The sequence below is a fragment of the Oryx dammah genome, unplaced genomic scaffold (genome assembly GCF_014754425.2).
Source record: "Oryx dammah isolate SB20612 unplaced genomic scaffold, SCBI_Odam_1.1 HiC_scaffold_17, whole genome shotgun sequence".
NCBI classification, from domain to species: Eukaryota; Metazoa; Chordata; class Mammalia; order Artiodactyla; family Bovidae; genus Oryx; species Oryx dammah.
Window position 1 is genome coordinate 1,280,364 of NW_024070201.1, and position 14,072 is coordinate 1,294,435.

The 14,072-nt window shown below is 39.9% G+C and overlaps 1 protein-coding gene across 3 annotated transcripts in view; it reads right to left on the reverse strand.

The window, feature by feature from the left end:
• Window positions 1-13,615, reverse strand: part of MRE11 (MRE11 homolog, double strand break repair nuclease) — a 79,504-nt gene extending 65,889 nt beyond the window's left edge. Inside the window, exons 1-4 of one of the 3 annotated variants that reach the window (XM_040257811.1) lie at window positions 13,455-13,588; window positions 12,570-12,687; window positions 10,814-10,946; window positions 4,313-4,473 (exon numbers count right to left, since the gene is read on the reverse strand). In XM_040257811.1, coding sequence (XP_040113745.1) covers window positions 4,313-4,473; window positions 10,814-10,946; window positions 12,570-12,589 — 314 coding nt within the window. In that variant the 5' untranslated portion in view covers window positions 12,590-12,687; window positions 13,455-13,588. Of the gene's footprint in view, window positions 1-4,312; window positions 4,474-10,813; window positions 10,947-12,569; window positions 12,688-13,454 lie in introns of all 3 variants that reach the window. The other 2 variants (XM_040257812.1, XM_040257813.1) reach the window with 2 other exon arrangements.
• Window positions 13,616-14,072: the final 457 nt, after the last annotated feature.

Sequence of the window (14,072 nt, forward strand, 5' to 3'; positions counted from 1 at the left end):
TTCAGAAAGAGAACGGGAAAGAAGGTTTGAAAACATATGCTACTGTTGTTTAGCTGATAAGTCATGTCCAACTCTCTTGCAACCTCATGGAATGTAGCCCACCAGGCTCCTCTGTCATGGGATTTCTCAGGTAAGAATACTGGTGTGGGATGAAAGAAATCAAACAGCACTAAAATAGATGGAAAAATATACCATGTTCATGGATTGGAGCAATCAATATAGTGAAAATGAGTATAGTATCCAAAGCAATCTATAGATTCAGTGCAATCCCTATCAAGATACCAATGGTATTTTTCAAAGAACTAGAACAAATAATTTCATAATTTGTATGGAAATACAAACAACCTCAAATAGCCAAAGCAAACTTGAGAAAGAATGGAACTGGAGGAATCAACCTGCCTGACTTCAAGCTATACTACAAAGCTACAGTCATCAAGACAGTATGGTACTGGCACAAAGACAGAAATATAGATCACTGGAACAAAATAGAAAGCCCAGAGATAAATCCACGCACCTATGGACACCTTATCTTTGATAAAGGAGGCAAGAATATACAATGGAGAAAACACAATCTCTTTAACAAGTGATTAGAATTTTTTAAAACAAGGACATATGTAAGAATCTTTCGAAATCCAATTCTAAACCCAGCCAAATTATCAATCCAAAGTTAAAAGTACTCATCTTCTTACATACAAAAATCTCCAAAAATTTACCTCCCAATATAAACTCCTTTTTAAAATATATTTATACACAAATAGGTAAGAAATAAGAATAGAAATAGCTGTGAAAAGCAGAGAAGCGAAAGGCAAAGGAAAAAAGGAAAGATATACCCATTTGAATGCAGACTTCCAAAGAATAGCAAGGAAAGATAAGAAAGCCTTCCTCAGTAATCAGTGCAAACAAATAGAGGAAAAACAACAGAATGGGAAAGACTAGAGATCTCTTCAGGAAAAGCAGAGATACCAGGGAACATTTCATGCAAAAATGGGCTCAATAAAGGACAGAAATGGTGTGGACCTAACAGAAACAAAAGATATTAAGAAGAGGTGGCAAGAATACACAGAAGAACTATACAAAAATGATCTTCAAATAATCACAGTGGTGTGACACTCACCTAGAGCCAGACATCCTAGAATATGAAGTCAAGTGGGCCTTAGGAAGCATCACTACAAACAAAGCTAGAGGAGGTGATGGAATTCCAGTTGAGCTATTTCAAATCCTAAAAGATGATGCTGTGAAAGTACTGCACTCAATACGGCCATAGGACTGGAAAAGGTCAGTTTTCATTCCAATCCCAAAGAAAAGCAATGCCAAAGAATGCTTAAACTACCACACAACTGCATTCATCTCACACGCTAGTAAAGTAATGCTCAAAATTCTCCAAGCTGGCTTTAGCAGTACGTGAACCGTGAACTTCCAGATGTTCAAGCTGGGTTTAGAAAAGGTAGAGGAACTAGAGATCAAATTGCCAACATCTTTTAGATCATCGAAAAAGCAAGAGAGTTCCAGATAAGCATATACTCTGCTTTATTGACTACATCAAAGCCTTTGAGTGTGTGGATCACAACAAATTGTGGAAAATTCATAAAGTTGGGAATACCAGACCACCTATCCTGTCTCCTGAGAAATCTGTATGAAGGTCAAGAAGCAACAGTTAGAACCAGACATGGAACAACAGAGTGGTTCCAAATCGGGAAAGAACTTCATCAAGGCTGTATATTGTCACCCTGCTTATTTAAATTCTAGGCAGAGTATATCATGAGAAATGCTGGACTGGATAAAGCATAAGCTGGAATCAAGATTGCTGGGAGAAATATCACTAACCTCAGATATGCAGATGACACCACACTTATGGCAGAAAGCAAAGATGAACTAAAGAGCCTCTTGATGAAAGTGAAAAAGCTGGCTTAAAACTTAACACTCAGAAAACTAATAGAGGGGTAAACAGTGGAAACAGTGACAGAATTCATTTTGGGGGGCTCCAAAATCACTCCAGATGGTGACTATAGCCATGAATTTAAAAGACACTTGCTCCTTGGAAGAAAAGTTATGACCACCCTAGACAGTATATTAAAAAGCAGAGACATTACTTTTCCAACAAAGATCCATCTAGTCAAAGCTATGGCTTTTCCAGTAGTCATGTATGGATTTGAGAATTGGACCATAAAGAAAGCTGAGTGCCAAAGAATTGATGCTTTGGAACTATGATGTTGTAGAAGACTCTTGAGAGTCCGTTGGACTGCAAGGAGATCCAACCAGTCTATCCTAAAGGAAATCAGTCCTGAGTATTCATTGGAAGGACTGACGCTAAAGATGAAACTCCAATACTTTGGCCACCTAATGGGAAGAACTGACTCATTGGAAAAGACCGATGCTCGAAAAGATTGAAGGCAGGAGGAGAATGGGACGACAGAGGATGAGATGGTTGGATGGCATCACTAACATGATGGACATGAGTTTGAGTAGGCTGCAGGAGCTGGTAATGGACAGGGAGGCCTGGCGTGCTGCAGTCCATGGGATCGCAAAGAGTCAGAGACATGACTGAGCAACTGAACTGATGTCTGTTTTCATGGGTTACTTTATATATATATATGTGTGTGTGCGTGTATACATATATACACACACACACATATACATATGCACACATTTTTACATATATATAAAGCTTGGGAAAATACAGAATTAGCCTGGAGCATCTTCCAATGCCAAAAAGTAGGAAAGATGGGAAAAAAAGATTAGCGTATGTTGACAGGACACAAGAGCCCGTCTGAAAGAGTGTCCAATGGTAAAGCTGGAACAATTTATTTGAGCAACAAAACAGATTATCAAAATAATGTTAAATTACAATTCAAAGGAAAAAAATGGGTTCATATTGATATAAATGATTTAATAAGTTCCTACTAATATAGACAACTGAATAAATAAATAAAACAAATGGGGGACAAGGGACAAATCTTTATGGAACAATTCCAATTAATAAATGGCAGAAAGAATGTGGGAAACAGGAAATCACCATGCGGACACTATAGTTACAATAGCTGCAGGCAAGAACCACTGGCAAATGCTAAAATTACTGGACAAACATTAAAGAGAAAGAAAATAGTTGTAGAGCCTCTCCTAAAAGTTTACTGATTTTAGTAAGTGGTAGCTTTAACATGCCCATAAATTCTTTGACACTCTTTTCTCTCTCCAAGAAGCAAAACGTCACTCCCTCTCTTTGAATGTGGGCTGGACTTGGAGATTCACTTCTACAAAATAGTGAATGGAAAGAGAAAAATATTAAGTTGATAGTGGAGAAACCTGTAAGACACTATCTTAACCAAGTGATCAGGGTTAATGTCACCAGCTCAGGTCATATTGATGACATATATTACTAACAAGCTATGAGAAGGGCAATTCACCTATAAGGAATATTCTTTCCCCCAAACCAATAACCCTAGTCTAATCATGAGAAAATCCAAATTGAGAGACATTCTACAAAATATCTGACCAGTACACTTCAAGACTGTCAGTGTCTTTCAGGAAAAGACCCAGACACTGGCACAGGCAGAAGACAACGCTGAGATCATTTTAACTGAAAGCAGTGTGGTACCTGCTCAATGTATAAGGAAAACGACATACCTTTATGACCTGGGCTTCTAGGTATATATTGTCAATAAGTCCCAAAAGCACAAATCTTAAAGAACAACATATTTGACTGCTGCTGCTGCGTCGCTTCAGCCACGTCCAACTCTGCAACCCCATAGACGGCAGCCTACCAGGCTCCCCTGTCCGTGGGATTCTCCAGACAAGAATACTGGAGTGGGTTGCCATTTCCTTCTCCAATGCATGAAAGTGAAAAGTGAAAGTGAAGTTGCTCAGATATGTCATATATTTTACTATGAACATCAAAATTAAGTATTTCTGTCATCAAAAGGTCCTGTGAACAGTCAAAGACAATTATTGATTGGGAAAAAATATATATATATGCGTAACAAAGGCTTGATATGTAGAATATATAAATAGCTCCTGCAAATTCAACATGAAAAGCAAAAAAAAAAAAAAAAAATCCAAATTTTTTAAATGGACAAAGGATATGAACAGAGATCCCAAAAGTACAATAAAAATCTGAGAAGTTACTCAATCTATTAATTAGGGAAATACAAATTAATACAATAATGTACAGAAAATTCAAAGAACTACAACTGCCAAGGAAATAGCTTATACTGAAGAGAAGATGACTAACTGTTTATGTATTCATGCATCCTACATAGGAAATGTTACATATCACAGACACAAGGAAACATTCACTGAAGCATTTAAATATACTTACTTACTAAAACCAAAGTTAACTGACTGGTCGCTGAGAATTTCAAACTGTACAGCACGATCCCCCATACAATATTTTCTTAGTAACTCGAGGCAGGTATGTAATGTTTTTCTTGAGGGTTTATTTTCATGAAAAAGATCACCACCTAACAAAATAAAATCCACCTAATCAACAAAAAATAGTGTGAAAATTAGTATGTTTTACAGGTAAAATTTTTAAAACTATAGACCAAAGAGAGAAAAAATTTTTATAAAAGATACCATTACATGTGGAGATTTAAACTTTCATATTTTATTCATTTAAAGGCCCTTCCAATCTGGTTACTAATCTGACTCCCACTTAGGTTCCCAGGCCACCTTCAAAAAGCCATCTTCAAATTACTATACCAAGTCTCTAACTCATGCTACCAGAAGTGATTTCTTTTTTTAAAGTTATGCAAATCAAACATAAACTTTGTACTTTAATAAAATCTAGAGTACATCACGAGAAATGCTGGACTGGAAGAAACACAAGCTGGAATCAAGATTGCCAGGAGAAATATCAATAACCTCAGATATGCAGATGACACCACCCTTATGGCAGAAAGTGAAGAGGAACTAAAAAGCCTCTTGATGACAGTAAAAGAGGAGAGCGAAAAAGTTGGCTTAAAGCTCAACATTCAGAAAATGAAGATCATGGCATCTGGTCCCATCACTTCATGAGAAATAGATGGGGAAACAGTGGAAACAGTGTCAGACTTTATTTTGGGGAGCTCCAAAATCACTGCAGATGGTGACTGCAGCCATGAAATTAAAAGAGGCTTACTCCCTGGAAGAAAAGTTATGACCAATCTAGATAGCATATTCAAAAGCAGAGATATTACTTTGCCAACTAAGGTCCGCCTAGTCAAGGCTATGGTTTTTCCTGTGGTCATGTATGGATGTGAGAGTTGGACTGTAAAGAAGGCTGAGTGCCAAAGAATTGATGCTTTTGAACTATGGTGTTGGAGAAGACTCTTGAGAGTCCCTTGGACAGCAAGGAGATCCAACCAGTCCATTCTGAAGGAGATCAGCCCTGGGATTTCTTTGGAAGGAATGACGCTAAAGCTGAAACTCCAGTACTTGGGCCGCCTCATGCGAAGAGTTGACTCATTGGAAAAGACTCTGATGCTGGGAGGGATTGGGGGCAGGAGGAGAAGGGTACGACAGAGGATGAGATGGTTGGATGGCATCACTGACTCAATGGGCGTGAGTCTGAGTGAACTCAGGGAGTTGGTGATGGACAGGGAGGCGTGGTGTGCTGCAATTCATGGGGTCGCAAAGAGTCGGACACAACTGAGCGACTGAACTGAACTGAACTGAATGGTTCAGTGGTAAAGAATCTGTCTGCCAAGCAGGAGACCCAGCTTTGATACCTGGGTCAGGAAGATCCGCTGGAGAAGGAATTGGCAACCCACTCCAGTATTCTTGCTTGGGAAATCCCATGGACAGAGGAGCCTTGTGCACTACAGTCTATGGGGTCACAAAGAGTCAGAGACAACTTTGTAACTAAACGACAACATGCAAGGAAGAGCTGATTCAATCCAAATTACTCACTTGATTCATTCAACAATTATTTAGACTTCCTATAGGCAGTGACAGCTCAGGAAATAGCAATCTACAAAACAGATCTCGTCCCTGCTCTCACTGAATACAATGTACCATACCTCATACTGAGTATGATGAATAAAATATGACCCCTATTCTATTTAAAATCCAGTGGGAGAGAAAAACTGCTATGCATCTAAACATAAGTCAGACTCTGAATTTAGACAGAGGTATGTACCAGGAGAAGAGCTATTACCAGAGATAATCTCTGGTATCAGAAAGACTCATCACAGGGCATGGCACAGCATACACTTGTTTAACAATCATCTGCTCTTCCCATCTTCCTATGCACTGTCTTCCTCCCCTTTAAAGCCCCAGACTCCCTTTCCCCTTCTCCTTAGATCAGGATGGCAGATAAGCCTCCATTACCTCACTGCTGGGTGTCTCATATTTTTGTGGGGCTCCTGCATGGGAAATACCATGGACAGATGAGCCTGGCGGGCTATAGTCTGTGGGGTCACAAAGAATTGGACACTACTTGAGTGACTAAATAACAATGCACATATGCAATTTTTTAGTCTATTAATCTGTCTTGCATGCATGCTAAATTGTTTCAGTCGTTTTCGACTCTTTGCTACCCTATGGATCATAGCCCACCAGGCTCCTGTGTCCATGGGATTCTCCTGGTAAGAACACTGGAATGGGTTGCTGTGCCCTTCTCCAGGGGAGCTTCCCACATCTCATGTCTCCTGCATTGGCAGGTGAGTTCTTTATCACTAGTGCCACCTGGGAAGCCCTTATCTGTCTTATGTTAACTTAATTATCAGACAAGTCAGAGAACCTAGAAGGGAAGAAGGAAAAGATTTCTGGCCCCTACACTAGTCAGCGAGACTACAATTAAAATTTAAGCTAGGTCTTCAAAACTAAACATGATTTGAGCAAAGGAAAAAAAAGATCACAATCAAAGCCATAGAAAAGACAACTTAAGTAAACATTTTTATAAGGGAGGGGAAGGGAAAGAGTTGTTTAAAAGAATTTTGGAGGTTGGTTACTCCAAGATACAAATGTGCTTAATACTACTCAACCGAATCCTTAAAAATGGTTAGGGTGGTATGTTTTATGTTATCAAGAGCAAAAAAAATGTTTTAATATCTTTAAAAACTGGTTTCTGACTCTAGTGATCACTGAGAACACAACTTGCTTCTGAGGTATTCCTGCCCTACATGAATCTACTCATGAGGAAGTGTCAGACATATCCAATCGAGGAATACTCTGCAAAAATAATTACCTATGACCCTTCAAAAATGTCAAGGTCATGCTTGGAGAACAAACGTATGGTTGCCAGGGGTTAAGGATAGGGGGAAAGGACAGTTAAGAGAGTTTGAGATGGCATGGACACCCTGTTATATTTAAAATGGATAACCAACAAGGACCTACCACATAGAATAGGGAACTCTGCTCAAAGTTATATGGCAGCCTAGACAGGAGGGGAGTTTGGGGAGAGCACGTGGTGCTCAGTGTCTGACTCTTTGTGACCCCGTGGACTGTAGCCTGCCAGGCTCCTCTGTCCATGGGATTTCTCAGACAAGAATACTGGAGTGGGTTGCCATTTCCTTCTCCAGGGGATCTTTCTGACCCAGGGATAGAACCCAGGTTTCCTGCACTGCAGGCAAATTCTTTACCATCTGAGCCACCAGAGGACTCTGGGGCAGAGGGGATACATTGAGTCCCTTCACTATTGATCTAAACTATCACAACTTTGTTAAAAAAAAAAAAAAAAAAAAAGCCAGAGTCATGAAAGACAAGGCAGACTGAGGAAATGTCCCAGATTATAAGAGACTAAAGAGACATGACAACTAAACGTGAAATGTAATCCTGGGCTGGGATCTAACAGCACTGACCTGCCCCCAAACTGCAATGACATTTGTTGTGGGGAAAACTGGCAGCATCTTAGAATTGCATGACAGTACTGGAGAAACATCAGTTTCCCTGGTTTTGACAAGTGCACTCTGGTTACACATGCAATTTACTCTCAAATGGTTCAGAAAAAGTGTGTCTGTCTATGTGTGTATGTATGGAGAGAAAGAGGATAAATTAAATGTAAAAGTATAGGAAGGGCATCCCTGGTGGCTCAGATGGTAAAGTTTCTCCCTGCAATGCAGGAGACCCTGGTTTGATCCCTGGGTCAGGAAGATGCCCTGGAGAAGGGAATGGCAGCCCACTCCAGTATTCTTGCCTGGAGAACCCCATGGATAGAGAAGCCTGGGACTACAGTCCATGGGGTCAAAATAGTTGGATCCAACTGAGCGATTAAGACACAAATACATATTCACACACACACACATACACACACACACACTCAGTGTGGGAAAATCTCAGTGAAGGGTAAGAAGTTATCTGTACTATTCTTGCAATGTCTCTTAAAACTGATATTGTTCCAAAATTAAAAGTTAAAAAAAAAAAGACTCTGAAGAACTAGAGAGTAGATTAGGCTGATAGAACTAAAAAGTAGAGATAAGGCTGGTTAGAAGGCTGCTGCTACTGCTGCTGCTAAGTTGCTTCAGTCGTGTCCAACTCTGTGCGGCCCCATAGACGGCAGCCCACCAGGCTCCCCCGTCCCTGGGATTCTCCAGGCAAGAATCCTGGAGGGGGTTGCCATTTCCTTCCTCAATGCATGAAAGTGAAAGTGAAGTCGCTCAGTTGTGTCCAACTCTTATCGACTCCATGGACTGCAGCCTACCAGGCTCCTCCGTCCATGGGATTTTCCAGGCAAGAGTACTGGAGTGGGGTGCCATTGCCCACAATATAGAGGACTTAATAATCAGGAAGAATTTAGACTTCAGTAAGAAGTGGACACAAAAGATGGGGGAAAGTAAATATAACATGCATTTGGAGGTACCAGCTTGGGGCTGTGGGCAGAAGAGGACAGTTAGGATTAAAGAGTGCAGGGAGAGGAAGCAGAAGGAAAGGAAATGACACAGTGAAGGAAAAAAAAAAGCTTGCGCTCAGGAAAAGACATAGTTCTTTACCACCTAAGCATAGAAAAGGACACAGGATTCTCTAGCAGGAAGCAAACCTCCTTTGACTGTTAATTTCTCTGCCTTCAGGGTAAAAGAAGACAATACTAGACATTCCCTCATTCATGAACACATTTATGAGAGTGCCTCCCGCTTGGCAGATCCTTTCACCGTACTAGGATACACATGAGCAAACAGAAAAGAATCTTCATTCTCATGTAATTTATCTTCCAGTGGAGAAGAAAATAAACAAGTAGACAATCCAATAAATTATTTCAGATGGTGCTATGAAAAAATGAATGAGTAATGTGGTAAGACTGTTTGGAGTTATCAGGGAAGACCTCTCCAAAAAGATAAAACTTGAATTGAGAAGTAAACCCTGACTAAATCAAGATGCTCGGAGCAGGAAGAGAACCAGACACACAGAGGTCCCAGAGTAGAACACACACTCTGGTGTAGATGGAGCACAAGCCAAGCACCAGGAGTCAAAGGAAATGAAGTCTTCTAGTAGGGGCCAGATCATATTGAACTTTGTAGTTTAATTTTTACTCTAGATTTAATGGAAGGCCACTTAGATTTTGAAGCACCAGAGTGCCACGATCTGATTTATGATTTTATAAGTTCACTCTGTCTGCTATGCTGTAAAAAAGAAAAAAAAAAAAAACCCTAAGGTGACCTACTAATGTGACTTCCCTGGTGGCTCAGATGGTAAAGCGTCTGCACGACTGAGCGACTTCACTAAGGTGAACTAATGTAGTTCGGCAAAATAAGATAGAAGTTTTAAATTAAGTTTATAGACACAAAGGCAGAAAATAGTGGGGAGGTTCCACTCATAAATATTTAGAAATATGAACTAAAGGACTTGCAGAAAAACTGAACAGAACTCTGAGGAAAAGTTGAAGATAATAGTTTGCAAGTCACTCGAATTTATGTTTATTCCCCAGTTGTCTTCTGGGCTCTAGATGGACATTTTATCTGTCTGCCGGAAGGGTTCCTTGAATATCCTATTGGAACCTCCAACTCAAATGGCCTAAATCAAAATTCATCACCTTCCCATATAATGAAGTATGTAATAAGGAAGTGTGAAAATAAGAAAGAAATCTGCCTTATTTAAAACCTACTTCTACTCCCGGTACCACCATTATCCAAACTTAACACACTTCAGAGATACTGTCATCCCTTCTCCCTCATCTGCATCTCCCAATCAAAGTATGCAAAGCCTATTTTTGTAATAGTTCTTGTATTCACTTCCTTTTTTCCATTGCAAGCCACCACTTTAAAAAAGCCTCAAACTTATTTTGACTTCCTTCTAGACTTTCTAGTAATTGGGTACAAACTCCTCAATCTGGCATTTGAAGCTCTCACTGAAGCTCAAACCACATTTCTAGTTTTTCAGCCCTCTTTCTCAAACAAGACCCATCAGTGAGCCAACACAGCTGCTATATCTGTTCCAAGCCCAAGTTAAATGCCACTTAATTTATCTCATCTCACTGTCCTATTCTAAATGTGATCTCTTCTACCTCTAATCTCCCAGGAAATGCTATTTATAATTTTCTTATGGCTCTTATCACATATGGCCTTTCATCTGAGCATTTAGACATTTTATCTTATCTTACATACTGATTTGCCTGCTGTATGTTCTTTGAAAGCAGAAACTAGACAGTCATCTTTACAGTTCAAATAGAAACATGCTGCACTCAGTAAACACTTCATCAATTTCCATAAAATTTTACAGACTATTTACGAAAGTCACTCCTACTTGAATTCAAGGAATAACGCACACGAAATCTGATTTGGATTTTTAGCATACTTATATTTTAGCAGGCAATTTGAGCACAAGAATATATAAAACAAAACTCTAAAAGGAAAAACAGTAAGTACAGGAACTTGGTAGAAACTGCAAAAATGCAAACCAAACTCACATCATTTTCCTGGGCAAGTCTTAAAATTTCATCAAGTGTTACAAATGTATCATTTCCTCTCACAGCATCTTTTTCCATAAATCCCAGATGAATATCCGTTGCAACCAAGATTTTAAATGTGTTTTCATCATCGCTGTATTTAAAAAGAAGAAACACTTCAATATAATTCATTGAAAGAATGTTCAAGCAAACTGAACATCTAAACTAAACTAAATCTAAAAAAAAAAAATCGAAATTAAATCCATAAATAGCAATTATGAAATAAAATCATTTTTCCAGCTCTAAACAAGATCTGAAAATTTGAAGCATTCACTAGTTTATTAACATCACAATCTTCCTACCACTAATACAATGTAGAATATATACACACTTTTTAAAAGGCTCTGTAACTGCTTCAACATATAACCGTGTTACAAGCAGTTTTATACACTCATGTAACCTGGATTTGAAAGTTTATTTTCCTACTCTGTTCCACAGCAAAAATCTAAGAGAATTTGATCCCAGTATCTAAATTTGCTATTTATCTATTTTGTACTTTTCCAGGAAAATTAGAATTAACTAGTTAATTTAAAAAGCACTCCTCTTATTTTATAAGTAGATTTCTATTCTAATAAGCTGGTAACTTACATCCAGGTCCCTGCTTGACTACTCTCCATACAAAGTTAGCTTCCCACTAACCAATTTGGCCAAGTTTACAATGCCATTTAAATCTGGTAGTACCCCAAAGATTCAATACTGTCATGTGAAGCAGCAATATGATAGTTATTAACACTCTCTTAAACGTAATGTGACTTTTTAACTGTCTTTAAAATACTTTGGTATCTCTGATCTCATCTCAACTCTCTCATGTAAAGAGGTTAAGTATTATTGTTTCTGAAAAACCAGAAGGCTAAATACCTTTATCATGAAACAGAATGGCAGAAATGGTACTAAAAGCCAGGATTAAAATTCAGGCTGTTTTCACTAAAACATACAAACTTAAAAACCAACTTTTATATATCTCTAAACTTCAAATCTTTATACACAGAATTCTCCAGAAAAGATGTCTCTTCAGAAACTTCAAAATGATATGCACAGTTCTGAGGCTATATACATACAGATTAAATCAGAATACTTTCAAATCACATTACTATCCAGACTTCCACAGCAATTTCTAAAGTATTTTCACTTGAGTTTTTTCATTTAAATATGACAATTTATCTGAGAGTCATTTTAACTTGATGATACAAATGAAGAAATTGAGGTGAAGTTTAAAGGCTTGCTAACTTGCTCAGGGTCTAACAATACTAATCAAGAAATTAAAACCAGGATGAAAGACTCCAAGTTGGAAGCTTTTCCCACATTTCTTTTCCTAGTTCTTTTATTTTCATTTTAGTCAGATTCATTTGCAATTTATTCAGTACTAGGGCAATTTATCCCTCTAAAAGTGTGCTCTAAAAGACTTGCATTAGCTAGAAAGACTTAGTTCAAGAATATTTATAGCTTCAATAGTTTAAGACAAAAACCTAAGGACATAAATTTATACAGCAATATGCCAATCTACTGCAAAATCCCAATCTACAGCTGCATATTATCTTTAATTAATAAACATACAGTATGAATTGTTAACCATTCCAAATACTTTTTGTAACGACCAACACTTGTGTTCATGCAAGCTCTTTATTTACTAAACAAGTTTTCTTTTACGGTGATCATAGTCGATAGGCTATTTGATAGAAACCCAAACCAACAAATATTTCGAAAGAAAGGCGCTTACAGGGCATCCGCAGGACTCATTTCTATGGTCAGTCCACCTCCTCCGAGACCAGTTCCCTCTCCAAGTACCCTTGGGTCCGGTGCTCAAATAGGTCAGAAAACTCACTCGATTCCAAATTCTAAAACAAAATTTTATTTAAAACATATTTTTAAAATGCAGACTGGCAATTTTAGAAGAGTCTCATTTTCACTTAAGCACCTACTATATTTTTATTTTTAATGTTAACAACAACAAAAAAATAGCGTGTCTCCAGTGCCACTCCTTTTTTACCACTATAATTAAACTCTCCTAGCTCCTTTTGCGTGCGCTGTGGGAAGCTAATGTTTGTTAAATGAATGGGCAAAAGACTCACACAATACTTCCGGTTTAGCACACAAATAACTGAACAGAAATGTTTAAGTTGCATGCAAGGGCTACTCTGGAGCCTAAGGAGATCCTGTATTTCCTGCTTAAACAGAATTATTTTAAAGACACGGGCTACTTTTGAAAGGATAAGGGGTCCACGTTTCAATAAACAAAACACGTCGTTGAAGGAAAATAGCAGGAGGAGCCTAGTGGGATGCAGCATACGGGGTCGCAGAGTCGGACACTACTGAGCGAGTTTACTTTCACTTTCACTTTTGAGGAGGAGAGGCTGCCACCGTGGAACGACCCCTCCCACGCCAAGATCGCCGGTTCGGTGAGGATCCCAAACCTCAGCGCGCCCGCACCACAGAACTCGCGGAACCTCCAAGCTCCTCCCGAGCCTACTCGGCCCATTCTTCCCCCAGTCAGTCCTCTCTGGGCTTCCGCCCGCTACGCCACAGACAGAGGAAGCAACTCGCAAATTATCCCACACCTGGACTCTCCACAGCCCCACCCTGAGGACCCGAGGCTGGCTTTTACCCGGGAAGAAGGAGGGACAATCGCGACAAGAAGAGCAACAGCACCGCCCGGGATGGCGTCTCAGAACCCGCTTGTTGGTAAACCTGAATTAGGCGGGAGAGTCACAGCTTCTCCTTCTCTCGCGATACCTCATTGATGACGAAAGCGCCTCACCCCCTCTCATTGGCTGTCGAGTGCCGCGAGGTTGCAAGAAAAGTTGCAGCGAGGCCCCGCCCTCGTACAAGAGCCAATCCTGAGTAGCCGACGACACAGAACCCGGAAGCGAGGTTCCCGGCGGCGATTTTCCGACTCAGGTGGGTAGCCCTTTCTCGTCTGGGGTCACACTTCCTGGTCGCTTGGCGCCACCTTTGAGCGCCTGAACCGAAAGGGGCGGGCCCCTGTGGACCCCTGGTGAGCTCTGCAAATCCAGCTGCGAAGTAGGTCCTCGGTAGGGCTGGAGCAGTTTCTTCGGGCTTAGTGGTTTGGAAGGCCGCAGACGCGCCTCCTGGGCCTGTGAAGTGACCGGCCAGTGCCGAGGTCGGGACTGGTGGCCTTCTCTCTCACTGCCCTCCTCAGAGAGTGAACATTCGGCCTCTAGTTTACAAGCCTTTCCCTGCGTCTCATTGTCTCCGTGGACCC